Source organism: Manis javanica, chromosome 10 (genome assembly GCF_040802235.1).
Source record: "Manis javanica isolate MJ-LG chromosome 10, MJ_LKY, whole genome shotgun sequence".
Classification (NCBI taxonomy): Eukaryota; Metazoa; Chordata; class Mammalia; order Pholidota; family Manidae; genus Manis; species Manis javanica.
Window position 1 is genome coordinate 107,809,811 of NC_133165.1, and position 17,463 is coordinate 107,827,273.

At 59.2% G+C, this 17,463-nt stretch overlaps 1 protein-coding gene and 1 long non-coding RNA gene across 5 annotated transcripts in view; one reads left to right on the top strand and one right to left on the bottom strand.

Annotated features, from left to right (window-relative positions):
* The window catches only part of TOM1 (target of myb1 membrane trafficking protein), a 37,431-nt gene extending 27,488 nt beyond the window's left edge, over window positions 1-9,943 (top strand). Inside the window, exons 11-16 of one of the 4 annotated variants that reach the window (XM_017667555.3) lie at window positions 801-921; window positions 3,593-3,668; window positions 6,427-6,465; window positions 7,831-7,890; window positions 8,907-8,946; window positions 9,024-9,943. In XM_017667555.3, coding sequence (XP_017523044.3) covers window positions 801-921; window positions 3,593-3,668; window positions 6,427-6,465; window positions 7,831-7,890; window positions 8,907-8,946; window positions 9,024-9,178 — 491 coding nt within the window. In that variant the 3' untranslated portion in view covers window positions 9,179-9,943. The other 3 variants (XM_017667556.3, XM_037007056.2, XM_037007059.2) reach the window with 3 other exon arrangements.
* LOC108401561 (uncharacterized) lies at window positions 3-17,323 on the bottom strand. Its single transcript, XR_005058197.2, has 3 exons — window positions 15,892-17,323; window positions 14,803-14,896; window positions 3-432 (listed from the first exon to the last, which is right to left on the bottom strand). It is a non-coding gene; the product is annotated as an uncharacterized lncRNA (long non-coding RNA).
* Window positions 17,324-17,463: the final 140 nt, after the last annotated feature.

Genomic DNA, 17,463 nt, shown 5'->3' on the forward strand with positions numbered 1-17,463 from the left:
GTGCAGTGGAGGGGGCTCCGTTGAGGGCATACTGTGGTGCTGGGCACCCCTGCAGTTCTGGGGGTGCCCTCCTGTTATAAAGTTGGAGCTGGAGGCCAACAGCAGAACATCAGCCCAGACCCCACCTCACCAGGGTCCCAAACTGAATCTTGCTGAAGGTTGATCTCCTGAGGCAAAACATGGGACTGGGCCCCTCAGCCCCACAGCTCCCGAGCCCCCAGGATCTCAGATCACACTGTCCTGTGATTGCCCCTCGGTACCGAATTCTGCATGGCCTGACCCGTCTGGGTGAGCTTGGGAAATCATTCGAGCATCCTGAGCCCCTCGTCCCGCTGCAACAGGGGCAGGAGCGGGCCCTCCCCACGGCCGGTTAGCGGGCGTCACCATCGTCACCGTTAGCTGTAATGTCAGAGGCCTGCTGCATGCTGACTCCTAGGAAAGAATTAAGATCCCATTTTGAATCGTTGATACCATGCTTTTTGAAAACAGTACACATCTGATCACTATCTACTGCCATTAGCCATTTACTCTACAAATAAAGTGGGTGGGCATTTTGCCTGTTCTCTGATCCTCACAAAAGCCCGCGGAGGGGGCCCATATCTCCACCTCAGAGAGAGGAAGTGACTTGCTCACATCCTCAGCCAGCAGGTGGCCCTCCCCATCCATACGCCCACCCTGTCCCTGCCCCAGTCCTACTGCTTCTCCAGAACCAACCCTGGGTGGCAGGGAGCCCCTCGGCCACAGTTCAGTGTTCAAGGACAGCCGGAGGGACCCATCGTGTGGCCTTTCTGCCCCTGCAGACCTGGGTTCCAGCAGTGTGAGGGCTGGCCTGCAGTCTCTGGAGGCCTCTGGCCGAATGGAAGATGAGTTTGACATGTTTGCACTGACACGGGGCAGCTCCCTGGCTGACCAACGGAAAGAGTAAGTGGCCTGACCCCACCCTGGTCCCTGCAGTTTAGGTCATTCCCTATCAGAGACCCTCTCCCCAGGTCCCTGAGCCTGGCTTTTTGGTAGGCACACCTTGTGGAAAGGCACATGGCCCCCGGCCTGCATGCCCTCGGGATGGTAGAGCTCTGTGCACTAAGTCAATCCCCATGGCCCAGAGACCCCTGTGACCAGGTGGCCAACTGCATGCCCCGTAGGCAGGGCTAAGGGAAGGGATGCCTGTAGGCTGATGAGCAGCTGTGTGCCAGCATCTTCCATAATCTGACCAGGTGGGGAGGCTGAGGTACTGGGAGGCCGGGCTGTTTGCCCTGGGTCAGGTAGCTGATACTTGGCAGCATAGGTTGGGAGCTTGGGCTGTCTGGTTCCAAAACAGTGCCTGCTGCCCACCGCCCTGCCCCACTACACTGTATACCACAAACAAAGCCTCTGCAGCAGCAGGGAGGGTTCCTGGGGAATCCTCTGGAACAGACTTGTCTGGACATTTCTGCTGTCCCAGATCCGCCCTTAATTTCCTGAGGAGTCCCTGTCGCCTTACTCAGGGTCTGCTCTGCGCCAGACCTGAGGTTCCGTCCCTCCCTGAGGACTGTTTGCATGGAGGCGCTCTCAGCAGCCAAGGCCGGCCCCTTGTCTCGTCTTCTCAGGACCGGCTCCATACAGGCTTATCAGGGGAAGTACTTTGCTTATGACCCAGGGCCGAGCGGTGGGAAGCAGGGATTTACAGCCAAGGAGAGATCTAGATTAAGGAACCCTCCCAGCAGGTCTCCCCAGCTCCCTAGTGGTCATTCTAGTGTTCCAGTACTGCCAGTGGGCCTGCAGAGGGCCCAGTGATACCCTCTCCACACCAGCAAATCCAGGCCAAATCTGACAGGCTGCATCCAGCCTGGGTCCGTGGGCTTGCTCACAGCCCTGCGCACTGGCCATGCCAGCCCTGGGCTGTGAGCTGCATCTTCAGTCTGGAGCAGAGTCTGTACTTCTAGGCCCAGGTGCCCTGAGACCAGCAGCTTACAGTTGCCATGGACTTAGGGGTGCTGTTAGTCCCTGTGCGGTGGAAGTTGATGAGTCAGGTGGGACTTGTAGCCAGGCCCACCCACATTGGCACCAGCAGGCAGCACAGTGGCCACCCCAGAGAGCCGCTGGCACCTGGCCCAGCTTGCCAGCCTGGCTGAGGCTGGCTGCTGCACCATAACTCCTTTGGGGAGCAGCGCCCCGGGGGCAGGAGAAGCATACCTGGCATGCATTCTCCAGGGCCTCCAGTCTCAGTGGGAGAGTAACGTGGGCACAGACCACTGCCATGCACTGCTAGCAGCTGCCCTAGAGAGGTATGCCAAGCACTGTAGAGACAGGGAGGTGGCACACAACTCTGCAAGAGGGCGCTCGAGCATCCACCATGAGGGTGGGGAGTCAGGAAGCTGTTTCAGGCCATAGGAGCAGTGTGTGCAAAAGCTCAGAGGCAGAGGAGACCGTAAGATGCTGGGGGTGGGACAATGTGCTGCATCGACATCACGTGCCTTCTCAGGTCGTGGGTTCTGCCGGCCCTGCGTCAGATTGGTTTCCTCCCAGCAGAAAGTGCCTGGCGGGACCAGAGCTGCCCCAGCATCAGGTTCCTCTCCTTTGTTTTCCTGTGTGGCTGTCGCTCTCTGTGCTGCAGCTGGATCTGCCAGCGCCAGCCTCCTGGACTGGCCCCCGGCCTCCCCACCTGGCCCTACCCTGGGGCTCTGGAATGCTCGCAGGCCTTTTCTGCCCTCCGTGTCTGGCCCGCCAGCTCTGCCTCCTGCTCGCTTGGAAGCTGGCTCCTTGTCAGCCCCTCTGCTTCTGCTCCAGCCCCAACCGTAGCTGGTGCAACCACGGCCTCTCCCGCTGACGCCCGCAGGCCCTTCCCGGGGGAGGCCAAAGAGAGCAGCAGGCTTCTGGGTGAACCGGAGTCGGGTGCCTGAGCCACGCTTGCTGAACGCAGGGGTGCTCTTGCTCGCCTTCCTCCACATCACTGTCCCGGGGCCACTCCACATCCTCCCCAGTGCCTTGTGTCACCCAGATGGCCTCAGGTCCAGCAGCTGCCCATTGGCCTCACCGGGATCTGAGGTGCAGCCCTGTTGCCTCTCATGCTGGCATTTAGAGAGGGGTGGGATGCCCTTTGGCTGGTAAGCCACTGCAAGATGGTGCCCCGCCCAGCCACCTGCAGGTCGCTCTCAGCAGCAGGACAGAATTCCCCATTCAAAGACACCCTCACACAGAATCACCATCCATAAAATTAAGTAGAGGTGCTCAGAAAAGGAAACCTCCACGAGCGTGGGGGGAGTGGCGCTGTTTCTCACGCCTGGAGTCTGGCCGCACCTGTGGTGGTCCCTGGCTGTATTGGCCTGGTCTTCAGCCAGCAGCACCCTCCTGACCTCTCCAGCCTGTCGCTGCCTGCCATGGAGGTCACCCATCTGATCCCAGTTCCCAGGGGTGGGAAATGAAACCCTCGCTACCACTATAGGCAGGCTGACAGCGTAGGAGCCCCTCCTGAGGCTGAGCCCAGGCACCCCCAGGTCCACACGGGGTGTGAGTCCCGCTCTTCCCCGCCCGCCTCCCTCCATCCTCGCCTCAACTGGCATGCCTGGTATGGTAAGAGCAGCATGTAATGGCCACGGTGGCCTCTCTTTTTCAGGGTAAAATATGAAGCCCCCCAAGCAACGGATGGCCTGGCTGGAGCCCTGGATGCCCGGCAGCAGAGCACCAGTGCGGTAAGCAGAGGGGCCCTGCCGCCACTCCGGGGCCTTGCCAGAAGGAAGGCCAGAGACGCTTGAGCCGCAGCCCCACCACGCGCCGGGCTTGGTTCATTCGTCCACAACCCTTTCCTTGTGTAGCTCTCTGATTTATTTGGCCTTTTGTAGCTCATGTGATTATCCCATTTCACATCTGAGGAAACATAGAGGTTATGTCATCTGCCCAAGGTCACACAGAGGTTAGAGCAAGGACTCAGACCTGAGTCTAGGACAGGGAGCTGGAGTCCAGCATCCTGGGTTTCATCCCAGGTCCACATCTTATCAGCTGTGTGTCCTCGGGCAGATTACTAACCTTTCTGACCTGCAGTTTCTTCACCTTCACGCTGGGGCTTATAGTAGTGCCTACAAGGGCGTATAATAGGTTGCACGAGAGGGTGTGTTTAAGGTGCCTGGCACAGAGTTAAAGCTCAATCCACATTCTTCATTGCCTCTCTAGGGACCTGTTATTTGCAAGAATATGGACAGGGGAACAAGAGAACAGACCCTAGAAGCACAGGGAGGCATCCAAGGGCACCACTTTAGTTCCCTTTAACTGCTTGCCTGTGTATGAGGGACTGCCACGGGCCCAGCACCGAGCATGCTCTGGGTGGCCCATCCCCCTGGGCAGAAGCTCCCAGTACAATTCTTGTACCTTTGGTTCTGTTTCTGAATGCCTTTCAGGCAGTGAGAACTTCTGTCCATAAGTGGACAGAGTAGCTCCTTGGGCAGTAGCTGGAAACAGCAGGACCAGGAGTGGAAAGGAGGGGCCGTGAAGTGGGTGGCAGAGGTGAGGGCCGGTGGCAGCACAGGGCTTCTGAGGCCAGGGTGGGGCTAAGTGCTGGGGGGCGAAGCCTGAGGGGCAGCAGGGACCAAAGGGCCTTGAGCAGCTGGGAGGCCTGTGCTTTTACCCTGCATGAGGTAGAAACCATGCACAGTCTTGAGCAGAAGGGGACATGTAACTGACTCCCATTTTAAAAGGATGCAGCATGTAAGTGGGGAGAGCAGTTAGGAGCCTATTGGAGACTCCTGGTCTGCTAGCAGGGTGGTGAGGAGGGGCGGTCCCAGCAACTCTCCAGAGGCTCCCCAGCATCACAGGAGTCATTCCCAGGTCAGAGGTCAGAACAGGGCAAGACCTAGAACACTGTGGAGGCAGGACCAGCCAGGGGACCAGATGCCTCCTGTGTGTACTGTGTGACCTGCCACCAAGCAAAGTGTCTACGCACCATGTCTCAGAGCCTCCCATCATTTTTCTTTGTACATGGTCTTTTGCAGAGCCTGTGATCTGTGCCAGGCCCTGTGCTAAGCACTGTACATCCGCCTCTTACGGAGCCATCACACAGACCTTTAAGGCATGTTGTTATACCCTTTTACAGATGAGAACACTGAGTCCCAGGGAGAGGTTAAGTAAGACAAGGCATAACATCCTTAGCATGGTGCCTGGCATGTAGTGAAGTAGATAATCATCGTAGTCCTCTGTGTTGGTTACCCCACTTACAGGGGGAGACCCGGGCTTAGGATTGTGAGGTAACTCGGCCAGGGTCTCACAACTGGTCTGTCTGGCTCCGCAGCCGGTGCTGGTAACAGGAACCCCCCATGGCCTACAGAGCTGTGAGGCACAGAGGTGAACGCGCCCCTGCTCAGCCTTCCTTATCCAAGGGCCATCTTTCTGGCTCTAGGAATCCGGATGGATCAGATGCTCTGGAAGTCTGTGAAAGCCCTGCCCTCTCATGCTACCCGGCCCCTTGTGGGCAGAGACTGACTCCACAGCCCAGTGGGCAGCATTCCAGCCGACCCCTTCCTGTCACAGATGCGAGTGCTGCAGCCCAGAAACCTGGGTCACTTGCCCAGGGTCACGCAGCAACTCAGGAGCATGATGTGAACAGGAATCAGGTCTCCTGGCTCTTACGCCACCTTACAGTTAGGCACAGGGAGGAAACACACATACATCTACTTGCATGAAAGCAGGAGCTGATAAATTATTGCTCACTCATCTTTGATGACTTGAGAGATTTCAGCAACTTCCACCAAATCAGGGTATGACTTTCTTAACACCGTGTCAGTACACACCTGCTCCCAACATGCGTAAGTCTAGCTGGGTGATAATCTCCCCAGACTGTCAGAATGTGATTCCAAGCAGCAAAATACAGAATAGGATCAGGTGCCAACTCAGAGGGCAGCCAGTGACTGCCCCCAGGGTTCACAAGTCCCGTGATGTGGGGGTGTGGGGCAGCGTGTGCCCATTCCCGTACAGGGTCTGTCTAGGCTGGGGTGGCGGTCTCGGGGTGATGGGCTGAGGGCCAGGACTCCCATCTCCCTCTGTCACCCGTGTGCTCTGCGATCCTCGGGAGTCCCGTTTGCCCCTTGGTAAGCATGAGGGGACCGCATAAACCAGTATTTCTAACCCTGGGCTGACCGCCAGAATCCCCAGGGGACCGGGGACCGGCCGCCTACTATGCTGTTCTGGGATTGCTCAGGCCGTTCTCCAGGTGAGGGAGGAACTGGCACATTCAGACTCTGGAGTCCCGGAGCGGCCATGGCCCACCCCGCAGTGAGATACCCTCCTGCTCCCCTCCCCTTTCACCTGCCCCCTCACCCACCACATAGCTACGAGTGTGCATGCACGCACGCATGCACGGCCTCGGAAGGTGGTAGCAGGCCTGCTGCCCAAAGGAGCGCCCGTGGAGGAGGCTCTGGCCCTGCCCTTCCCGCCACCTCAGCGTGGCCCTTTCTCACCCAGATGGGAGGCGGCCGTGAGAAGAGCCCCAGTGACTGGATGGTGAGACAGGCGTGGTGAGGCGGGGCGGCCTGCCACCCACGGGCTGGGGCTGCTGGCGCTGGCAGTGGGAGCGGGGTGTTAGAGCCACCAGGGAGCGAGCAGCGCTGCGAGAGCCCGGGCAGCCAGGGCCTGCTGGGCCCAGCTGCTCGGCCCCATCTCCGCTTTGCTGCCTTGCCGCGCCCCCCGCGCCCACTTCCGGCTCCTGACTCAGCAGCAGGGCCTAGGCAGCCCCTCTGGGTGCTGAGAGGTTGGGCCTTTGCCCACCTGCCCTGGGTTGAGAGCCTGGAGAGGGAGCTCGTGTGGGCAACCCAGAGCTCCTGCTGTTCCTGCTCCCGCCACCCTGGGAAACCAGCTCCTGCCCCCGCTCCGGGCTCCCCTGTTGCCTGCTGGGGCCTCGGGCTGGGGCAGAGCCTGGGGGAAGATCTGGCTTGGTGCGAGACCCACTCTGCCTCTCTTTCCCAAAGCAGCTAAATGGGAACTAGCATTGCATGAGCACTAACTACCCCGGGCCAGGCACTGTGCTATAAGCTCTTTGTTTCCATCATCTCATTTAATCCTCACAGCAAACTGGATGGTGGGTAATATTGTTAATCTCTCTACGGATGAGCCAGTGAGGGTCAGAGAAGTTAAGTCATCCTCCCAAAGTCACACTGCAGGACCGAGCCATATTCCAGCCTGTCTCTCCAAAGTCTGTGCCTGTTACCTTCCGCTGGACTTTCCCACTGAAAGAGCCTTTAGAGAAGGAAGCCCCCAGCTCCATGCAGGAGCCTCTGTGGCCCAGAGTGAAATTTCCCCATGTACAGCCACAGCCCTTCGGAGTCCACCTGCCTGGCCTTGTCCAGTCGTCTCAGCACCTCCCTGCACTCAGGCCCTTCTGTACCCCCTTACATCATGGGCTCCAAATCTGCAGAGGTTTGGAAGACAGGCTGGAGGCTCCTGGCCCACAGCCATTCCCCTTTCCAACCTTGATGGCTGACCCCTCCGCAGGCTTCGCAGGCTTCTGTCAGATGCTCCTGAGCACCTGAGCTTAGTCCCTTCCTTAGGCCTGTGCACCATGCCCCTTCCCCAAGCCTGGAGCTTCCCTCCACCCCAAACCCTTGGCACATAGGAGCCCCTGCTGCAGCTGTTAAGTGTGCCCTCCATGGTCCCTGCTTAGCCTGCTGGCCCTGCATCCCCTTGCCCACAGCCTGGCATAGTAGACAGGTCTGTGGGTCCCTGGCAGCTGGGCAGGTGCCATCTTGGACTGGATGCTAGGGTCTTGACCCCCAGGAGGGGACAGGGTGGCTCTGACTACCCACCCCCCAGCCACCCAGCTTGTCACCCACTGCACTGCCTCTCCTTGCCTCACCTCTGCCTTCCCTCCAGATCCCTGTCACCCAGGCGTGTCTCATGGAGGACATCGAGCAGTGGCTCTCCACTGATGTGGTAAGTCAGGGCCCACCCAGCTGAGAAGCAAAGGCCCAGACCCACTCCTCACCCACCTAATAGGGGTTCCTGTTTCTGTCATGAAGAAATGACTGATCCTGGGGGCAGGGTGAACAACTGGTGAGGAGGGGAGCTTGGGACACCTCAGCCACTGGACGTGCCCCCCAATCCCGGGCATATCCCTTTAGGGAGGCCCCTGTGAACTGCCCCACTTTCAGCTGCTAGAGCTCTCCCTTCCCTGAGCAAGCTGCCAGATTTGGGTCCTGGGCTCTCCACTCCACCTGGAAGATGGGATGAGCCTAGCTCCACACCTGCGCGAGCTCAGGGAGACCCCAGCCACTCTCAGAGGGAAGTCCCCCCTCCATGGCCCTGTTGCACAGATCAGGAGACTGCTAAGCAGCTGCATGGGGCGCTGTGCCCAGGAGGAGGCAGGTGGGGTTCCAGGCAGTCTCAGGGCCATCCAGAGCTCCTTCCCCATTATCCACCACACGCTCTCTGGGTGCCAAGAACCAAGAGCCTGGGCACTTCCAGGCCCACAGGCTGCCTCTGCAAGCTGCCAAACTGTTTCTGCCTTAGGTCAGGCAAAGGACCGTCTCTCTGTCTGGTGGCAGAGGCTTCTCTGCCTGCCCAGCCCCAACTTCAGCATGCATGGTCTCAGCCTCTGGGCGTCAGCCTTTCCACCACAGGGCCGAGTGTGTCCACCCCTCTAGGCCCTGGAAGCAAAGGAACTAAACATTCACTGAGGACCCGCTGGCACCAGACACTGTGCTTGGCGCTCAGCGAGTAGTGCTCCCTTGGGCTTCCCCACAACCCCCTGAGTTTTACCAAGCAGAAGACAGAGGCCCAGAGAAGGCAGGTGACACCCAAGGCGCTTGGCACAAGAAGGGGTGGGGCTGAGGTGCAGAGCCTGGGCCTGCGCAGAGCCTGCGTCCCGACGCCTCTGGTCCTGCAGCCTGTGCCCCGCCCTGCCGGCATGGCCCCCAGGCACTAACCTCCGCCTCCTTCTGCTTTCTCAGGGCAGTGATGCGGAGGAGCCCAGGGGCGTCACCAGTGAAGGTAGTAGGTCCTGCCCGCCAGCCCTTTCTCCATGCCAGTCTCAGAGCCCACCCCCAGCCTGTCTCTCCTTCCTCTAGAGTTTGACAAGTTCCTGGAAGAACGGGCCAAAGCCGCAGATCGGTTGCCCAACCTCTCCAGCCCATCAGCCGAGGGGCCCCCGGGTCCCCCTCCTGGCACCACCCCTCGAAAGAAGACCCAGGAGAAAGATGCCGACGTGCTATTTGCCTTATGAGTGTGGGGTCTGGCCCCTGCAGTCCAGTCCCTGCTGCTCCCACACCCTGTGGCTGGGCCTCTTCCTCCTTTGGTGTGTTAAGGCTGCTTTGGGGGTGACTTCTCACCCCCCTTCTCCCCACTGAGGGTGGGGCTGACCCAGCTCTAGCTGGGCTGTGCTGCTGGGGGTGTGGGGAGGCAGCCAGATAAATTGGGGGAACAGGTCAGTTCTGTGTTGGGATCCTGGCCACTCCTGTGTCCTTCCCCACCCTAACTGACCACTAAAGCAGGAGGTCCTGGGGCAGACAGGCTGGCTGCATGGTTGCCCCGGTGTGACACTCTGCCCTGGGTGATTTCCTCCCTGGACTGTCCTCAGGGGAGCCCTCTTCAGCGCCCACACTGCCAGTCAAGGCTTGGCTGGAGGCTGGAGGCCACGGAAGCTTCTGCTGCTGCTTCTGGTCCCTTGCTCAGCCCCCGCCTCGCAGAGCCCAAAGGCCTTGGCCAGCTGTTGAGGGCAGGGTACATGGCCCTCTGCCAAGCTGCCCTCTGTCCAGGTACGATGCTGCACGTGGTGGGGGCAAGTCCTCCCCAGCCCCAGGCCGCTGGCGGGGGCTTCCAGGGATGCTGGAGCGCCTGCGGCCCCACCCCCTCCTTCACTGTCTTTCCTTTGTCCTCTGTCCCTCGTAGCAGGGCTCCACTGGGCACTGGGCCCCCACCTGCTGGTTGGTCCTCTTGTACTGGGAGAAGTACCTTTTGTATCCCCAATTAAAGGTAGACAACCATCCTGCTAGCAGCGTCGTCCGTTCTCCAGGTGGGAAGTGACTGCTTAGCCTCACCAGGTGCAGGAACTACTTTGGGCTGGGCTGGGGGCTATCCAAGAGGTGGGCATCTGCAGATGGTACAGGTAGAGCAGCAGGACTGGGTGTCCAGCAACCCCTCTTACCAGGTACAGGCATCCCCCTCACACCCACCACACAGGCTCCAGCCACAGTTCTCCCCGCCAAGAGGCCCGTTGCTCTCCATGGAGTGACACCCAACGTCCGCAGGACACCTTCACACTGCTGTGACCCCCAGGCCAGCTTTTGCCCCACAATAGTAGCACAGTGATCACAAGTGAGGGAGTACATGGGGGCGCTGCCAGCGTACGGGTAAATGCACCTGCAAGGAGGACGCCAGCCACCCTCCAGGCGCAAGGCCAGGCACTTACAAGGCTACATGCAGGCTTGTGGAATCATCATAACAGCCCTGGGTGACGTAGTTACCATCCTGTTCCACAGACACTGAGTGTACAATTCAGTCATGCAAGCTGCCCGGGTACAGAAGTTGGCACAACTGCATTTGTTCGTGCATTAGGCATTTCTTGTGCGTCTGCCTTGTCCCCATTTTTCAAATGACCCCACTGAGGCTCAGTTTGCCTGGTTTAGAACACAGCTGAGGAGCTGGACCGTAGGCCAGGTGCTGGGTGTCAGTTCTTGTCTCATGGCAGCTCAAACACCCCAGATCCTGGGGTACCATCCTTTCTGGCCTGGCATCTCCACACTGGGCTCCCCGACAATCACTGCTTGAGGCACTTTGGAGCCTCCTGGCCCAGCCCTGGGAGGTCAAAGGGAAGGGGGCTGATGTAGGACTGAAGCGATTGAGCTGCCTGAAAGTTCAGCCCGTGGAGGAGAGCAGAAGTCAGCATGCCTGGATTCAGGGGAGGCTGGGGGGGCCAGAGGGGGGCCTGGGTCTGTGTGAGCAGCCACTGCCTGCCGTCAGCAGGCAGGCAGCACCTGTGTGCGGATTCTGAGGCCTAGAGCTGGACACAGAGGAGACCAGGCCCAGCCAGCCCTCCAGGTGGAGTTAGGGGCAGGTATCGTGGTACCCTAGGCTTGCCCGCCCCTCGGTAGGGAAGGGGGCTCATTGTCTAGGTCAAGCTTCAGAGCTTGCAGATGAGGCAGGCCTGGAGGAAGGCAGCAGCTGAGCCTTACATAGACCCACTTCTCCAACCCGCACCACCTCTTCTTTTTCGTGTGTGCGGGGGAAGCAATTCTCCCACTTTGCCCTGGGCAGCCATCCTCAGCCTGGTCTGAAGGATTCTGGGGAGATGGAGTCGCCCTGGGCCCTCTCCCTCAGTCATACCAAGCTCAGCTGGTCCAAACTCGAGGGTACCACCTAGTAATGCATAAATTAGCTGTGTGTGAGCCCGGGTGACAGGAAGACTGGTTTTAACAAGGCGGACATGGCCCAGCCTTGCTTGTCACTCAGCAGGTGACCCCTGTGCCAAGGTGGAGCCCTGCTGGCAGTCGGTGCTTCTGCCCTGCCTACACCTGGGACTAGCACCCTCCCTCTCGTCCTGCTTTCCATCACGCAGAGGTGGCCGGGTGCTGGGGGCTCAGGCCCCACTCAGAACGGCTGGCCCTGCTGCCTATCCAGCCAGCGCCCATGGCAGCAGACGGCTTCCAGAGGCTCCTTCCTTGGCTGTTTCTGACTGCCCACAAGCAGCGGCACACCAGACCCCCAGTGCCTGGAGCAATGACTGAATTTGTGCCTGATCTCCACGTTGGGTGAGGCCCCTGAGGTGCCTGGGTTTTGTGACCATCTTTTCATAGTGTGCACGTTTTTCAGCTGTTCCTCCGCAGCTGAGGTTGGCAGCAGCTGGGGCCAGACAAGGGGACTGTGGCAATAACACTTAAGTTATTCCCCAGTCTGGGCTTGGCCAGACTCTGCCACACACGTGCTCAGACGCGCACACGCTCCTACAGGGGGACTGGCTATTCTGGCCCTGACGGGTGTGCCACCCACTCACAAAGTCTTCACACGTATTTGTCCTGGGACCCTGGGGAACATTTCACAGGACACATAAGGGATGGGCTCCCTCCCTCCTCCTCCCCGCAGTCCCCCAGCTCTCCCAGCTCTTCAACCTCCCCTCCTACACCGGGCTGAGCTCCTGCTGTATGCCGTGCCCTGACCTGGGCCTTTGCACACCTCACAGCAGTCCTGTGGGGTGGACAGTTTGGACCACTTCTTTCAAGTGGGGAAACAGGCTCGGGGAAGCAAGGACTTGCCTGGCCACACGCTCCGTAACGGAAGAGCAGGGCCCAGTCCTCAGTGTTGCCTCTGCTCCCTGCCCATCCCACCCCACCACCTGCCTCCCTCTTGCTCTCTACCTGGTGAGTGGCCACCATTTCACTGGGGTCCCCTGAGGAACATGGTGATTTTACAAGGATCCATGGTGCTTTCGTGGAAGTTCTAGGGGCTCATGGCTCTGTTAATGGCTGAAGCTTCCAGGTCATTTATTCTTTCCTGTGTATGATGCCCGAGTGCTCACTGCATACCAGGCTCACATCTAGGTGCTGCGAATATACAGGTGAGTGTGCCAGTCCTAGTGGGTCACATGGTGGTCAGGGGAGACAAAAAGTGCCACCTCCCGTGAAACGAAGGGAAACATGCAGAGCAGAGGAGCTGGGAGGTCAGGGAGGACCTCTGACGAGGAGCCCTGGCTGGAAAGGTAGGGTGAGGCCAGCCTTGGAGAGCCAGGCAGGACGGGGCCCACGAAGCTCAACGGGCTTCCCCTGGAGGGGCAGCACTGCCTCCCGCCGCTAGGGCCCCTCTTCCAGAGACAAGAGGGCTGGAGCTGGGGGTGGTTTGCTGGCCAGGCTGGGCTTCCTGGTAGCAGACTGTCTGAGCTGCAGGCCCTGGGCCGCACTCAGCGGTGACAGGAAGTCGCGCAGCTCCACATAAAAGGGCCAGCTGCCCACAGGGCCCTTGGGCTGTGGCCAAGGGACAGAATGAATGAGGTGGCTGCTCCTGCTGGGCCTTGCTGCCTGGGAAGGTGGCACCAGGCCAGGGACACGCGGAAATTTGAGTGGAGCCAGCCTGTGGGCAGGAGAAGAGGTACCTGGAAGGGGCCTGTGAGCAAGTGCTCACCAGAGCTGCTCGGAAGCCCCTTAGCAGAGCCTCCCTCCCTCCTGGCTTCCTTGGGCCACCAGGACCCCACCCTGGGCCTGGACACTGATCCCCCTACCTATCCAACCAATTGTCAGCATCCAACCTCTTCAATTATATAACAGCAAATCTTGGCATGGCTGCCTCTGAGCTGTGTGCTGAGGCAAATTACTTAACCTCTCTGTTCCTCAGTTTCTTGTAAAATGGACTGTAGCAGTCACTTCTTCATAGGGTTGCCATAGGATTAACTGAGAGAACAAGTCACACAGTGCCTGTCAAGAAAACGTTCCGTACATGTTGTCACGGATGGTCCCCCCTCCATCCAGAATGGTCTGTGCTCCAGACGCCCAGCCAGGGACACTGCCCCTCCAACTCCCGAGTGATTTCAGGGACCCCAGCTCTCAGAGGCGCTTGCGCCTCCAGTTCAACCTCAGTTCCAACAGTGCCTTTGTGCCACTCAGCTGGGCCCAGGCTGCTCTTCCTACCGGGGCCAGAGGCAGGGTCTGCCTAGCGGTCCTGGATGGATGGGGCCCTACTGACTCACCGTGGAGATTCAGAAAGCCCCAGCCCTCCCCAGAGGTGGTGCGGGCTCAGGTCAGTGCCCCGCAGTCACCACGAGGTGGCAGCTGTGCCACACAGGCGGAGGCCTGCAGGGGTGGGGTCGGCCACCACCAAGTCAGTCCCCCTTGGGGCACTGACCCCGGGAGCGGCAGGGTGGCTGCCAGTTCCCACACTGCCCCGCTCAGCCCATGGTGCTGATGGAAGGGATCTTCGTCCCCAAGCCCAGGCCCCACGCCAACTCCCTTGCCCTCTGCCCCCCATTCAGCCCCCACCACACACACACACTTTCTCAGGTGGAGCTCGGAGCTTGAGTTGTAGGTCTGGACGAGGGACCTCAGCCCTACCTCCTGACTCACTAGGTTGTGAGGAAGATTGGGAGAGACAAGCCAGGGGACCAGCAAGCAGGAGCTCTGGAGGGGCACTCCCGCCCTGTCCCTCGGAGCTCCCAGGAGCTGGGGGCTGCTCCTACAAAGCTCCACGCACCCACCCCTGAGGGGTACCCACTCCGCACGCCTCCATGGCAGACAGCATTCAGATCTGTGTGTATTTCTAGTTCTACCGTTTACAAAGGAAAGCATGAGTTCACTCCAGTAATTCCAGTTACAAGCTGACGCCGTGGGAATCCTGCTAGTTTTCCCTCCCCCGTTTATGACTTCCTCCAGCAACACTGAGAAACCCAGTTCCCCTTCCCCTCCTTTACTTGGCTCAGTGCCTCGTGGCCACCACTGCCCTCACCCTGCAGAGAACTCACCCTGCTTGGGTTCTCACCCACTGGATGCGCCCCAGAGCCCCTGCCTGCTCAGACCTGGTCCCCACCCAGGGCAGGCCCACACCCCCCTGGGCCCTGCAGCCCACCCCCACCTCTAGGCAGCCGCCCCCTGCCTTGGTCCCAGCTAATGGCTTTGGGGCCAATTGTGCCAAATAGGAGCGAAAGAAGAGGAAGAGGTTTCATTTTAAGAAGGTTGCCAGAATAATCCTCTCAGAAGTCATGTCTGATGCCCCTGTCCCCGAAAACCATCCCAGCGTTTGTGCAATCCTGGTAGTTCCACCTCCAGACTACCCCCGCCTACATCTTGCATCGGCAAGCACCACAAACACCCTCAGGCAGTGTATTAATTAGCACCGCTGGCGGTGGTTTAGAAGACAGAAATGTATTACCTCACAGTTCTGGGGCCTAGGGCTGGGCTCGTAGACAGCATTCTTCTCCCTGTGTCTTCACGTGGTCTCCCTCTGCGTGTATCTGTGACCTAATCTTGTATAAAGACACTAGTCAGATTGGATTGGGGCCACCCTAATGACGTCATTCAACCCTAATTACCTCTTTAAAGGTCCTATCTCCCAACAGTCACATTCTAAGATAGGGTTAGGACTTCAATAGACGAATTGGGGTGGTGGGGGAACAAGCCCAGCCCTAATGATCAGATATACTGATTACCTCTGGACCTTCTAGCCATTCTCCCAGGCCCATCTGCTCTGCTCTGGACATGGTCCCAAGACCACATCACCCCTAACCCACACAGGCTCTTGCAGAGGGGTGACCACATGGCACACTCACTGTGCACCCCTGCCCTGGTAGGGGTGTGAGGGTGGCTTGTACATCCATTCTTGGGCCAACCTGGCCTTGGGAACTCAAAAAGGATGGGCCACGAGGGCCAAGGACAGAACAGAGGAGAAAGAAGGCCACAGGGCCCAGAGTCTGGGCCACGGCTGTCCTGGTCCCCACTGCCACCCATTACGTTTCAGGGCAGATCCAAGGTGGTGGGCTGGTGGGGATCACCGCTCCCCACCCTGGGGCAGGACCGCTCAGGGGGCAGCCCCCCAGGCTCCATCTTCTCCTCTTGCCTCTGACCAGGGCTCGGGCCTCTCCCTGCCCTGGGCCTAGGCGGGCCTGCACCCTGCGTCTCCCCCACCCCCACCTGCCCCCATGCAGGTTGGCTCCATGCTGAGGTGGCACCTCTGGTCTGGCTGACACAGAGAAGAAGTCCGCACCTACCCAGGCCCCAAATCCTCAGTGGGTCAGTCATGGCTGGCTGGGCCTCTGTGATTACAGACAGGGAAACAGAGGCCTGGGGAAGAAGGGAGAGGCCTGCCTCAGCTGATCTGCCACCGCCCCTCCCAGTGCAGAGTTCTGGGAGGCCCCTTGCAGCAGCCCAGCCTGGGGAAGAGTAACCCTACCCCACCCCAGAGGTCAGGGAGGGCAGCAGGGGCTGTCCGCAGACGCAGCTTCCAGCCCACCCGGCCACTTACTTTGTCTCTGATTTGGGGCAAGCCCTGGCCTCTGGGCTTGGTTTCTCCATTGGTTAACAGAGGAGAGTGAATTACATGATCCTGAGGCCTCTTCCCACTCAGTGCCCAAATTCCACAATCCTCCAGGAAAGAAATAAGGCAAGAAATCACAGTAACAGCAGTGGGGACCTGGGGTCCTGCACTTGTGCAGGCCGGCAGGCCGCGCACGGGAGGTGAGTAGCTGAGTTCCTGGGCCCTGGACAGCCCGTGCTGGGCACCCGCTGGGGAGCCTGCAGGGTTTGGGGGCAGGAGGGAAGTGAAACCCAAGCTGGGAACATCCCTGCACGCGCCCCCCAGCCCCTCCCGGGGCTAGCGCCCGGAAAGGGGAAACAGATGGCCCACTGAGGAGGAGGGCAAGCGGGCCTCTGTGCCCCCCTGCCCTCACAATGCACTTGGGGTTATGGGTCTCTGCCCTGCTGCTCCTGAGATGGAAAGAAGAGGAATCTCCGTTATATGGGTGAGGAAAGTGTAAGACAAAAGTCAGCTGACCAAGCCAAGATCACACAGCTGGAAAGAAGACAGGCGTCTCTGAGTCCTGCTTTCTGAGGAGAAAGCCTCCCTGCAGGGGTGCATTGTGTTCTGGGGCTGGGGCTATGCCTAGGGCTGCTTCAGGGCTAGAAAAGTCACTGTGTGTACATATGTGTGTGTGTGTGTGTGTGTGTGTGCCCATGTGTGTATGCATGCGCATGCTTGCATGGGCAAATGTGTGCAGGGCCCTATTTAGTCTGCAGAAGCTTCCTGGCCACCTGCGGGGAAGAGGCAGCCAGACCAGGACAAAGCAGGGGCCCTTCACAAGCCCAGAGAGGTATACAGACTCCGCCAAGGCCACACAACAAATCTGTGGCACAACTAGAATCCAAGTCTCCCCCTGAACTTGTCCTGCAGGAAGGGAGGGGATGGAGCACGGGTGGAAGTCCCTCTGTGCAAACACCTCCCGGCACCCTCCACCACGCTCTGGGCTCCATAGAATGTTAAACCTCAGGCACCAGCTTGTCCAGTGGGTTGTAAACCTCTCACCAAGCACCTCCATTTTCATGGTTTTCCCCAGGACCCCGGATTCAGAAGTTTCTGTTTGTTTTGGTTTTTCTCTCTATAAAATGTTTTGCACTGTATTAAGGAGTTAATATTTTTCTATGCATCACAATCAGACTTGGTGTCCATGCTGCACACTGGGCAGATGTGCTGTTTCAGCCAGGAGCGCTCTAGGAAGCCCTGTTCGTGGGAACTGACCACACAGCCCATCTGTCCAGCCCCACTGGGCCCATGCACTGTGGGGCAGGAGCTGAGGAGAGCTGTGCTCACCCTGGCTAGGGCTCCCCCACGGCTCCCACAGGCCTTGGCCTTCACCCTCACTGCACACCACCATTCTTGACCCCCTGGCTTCTGCGCTGACCCCTTGTGGACATGGCTCTGGCTCCCCATCTCCCCACCTCAGTTCTGCACACCCGGCTTTAGGTGGGCTCTCATTTGTCCCAAAATCTCCAATACTTGGGGATCTTGGCTTTTAGCCCCCAACTTCCAGAGATGAGCCCC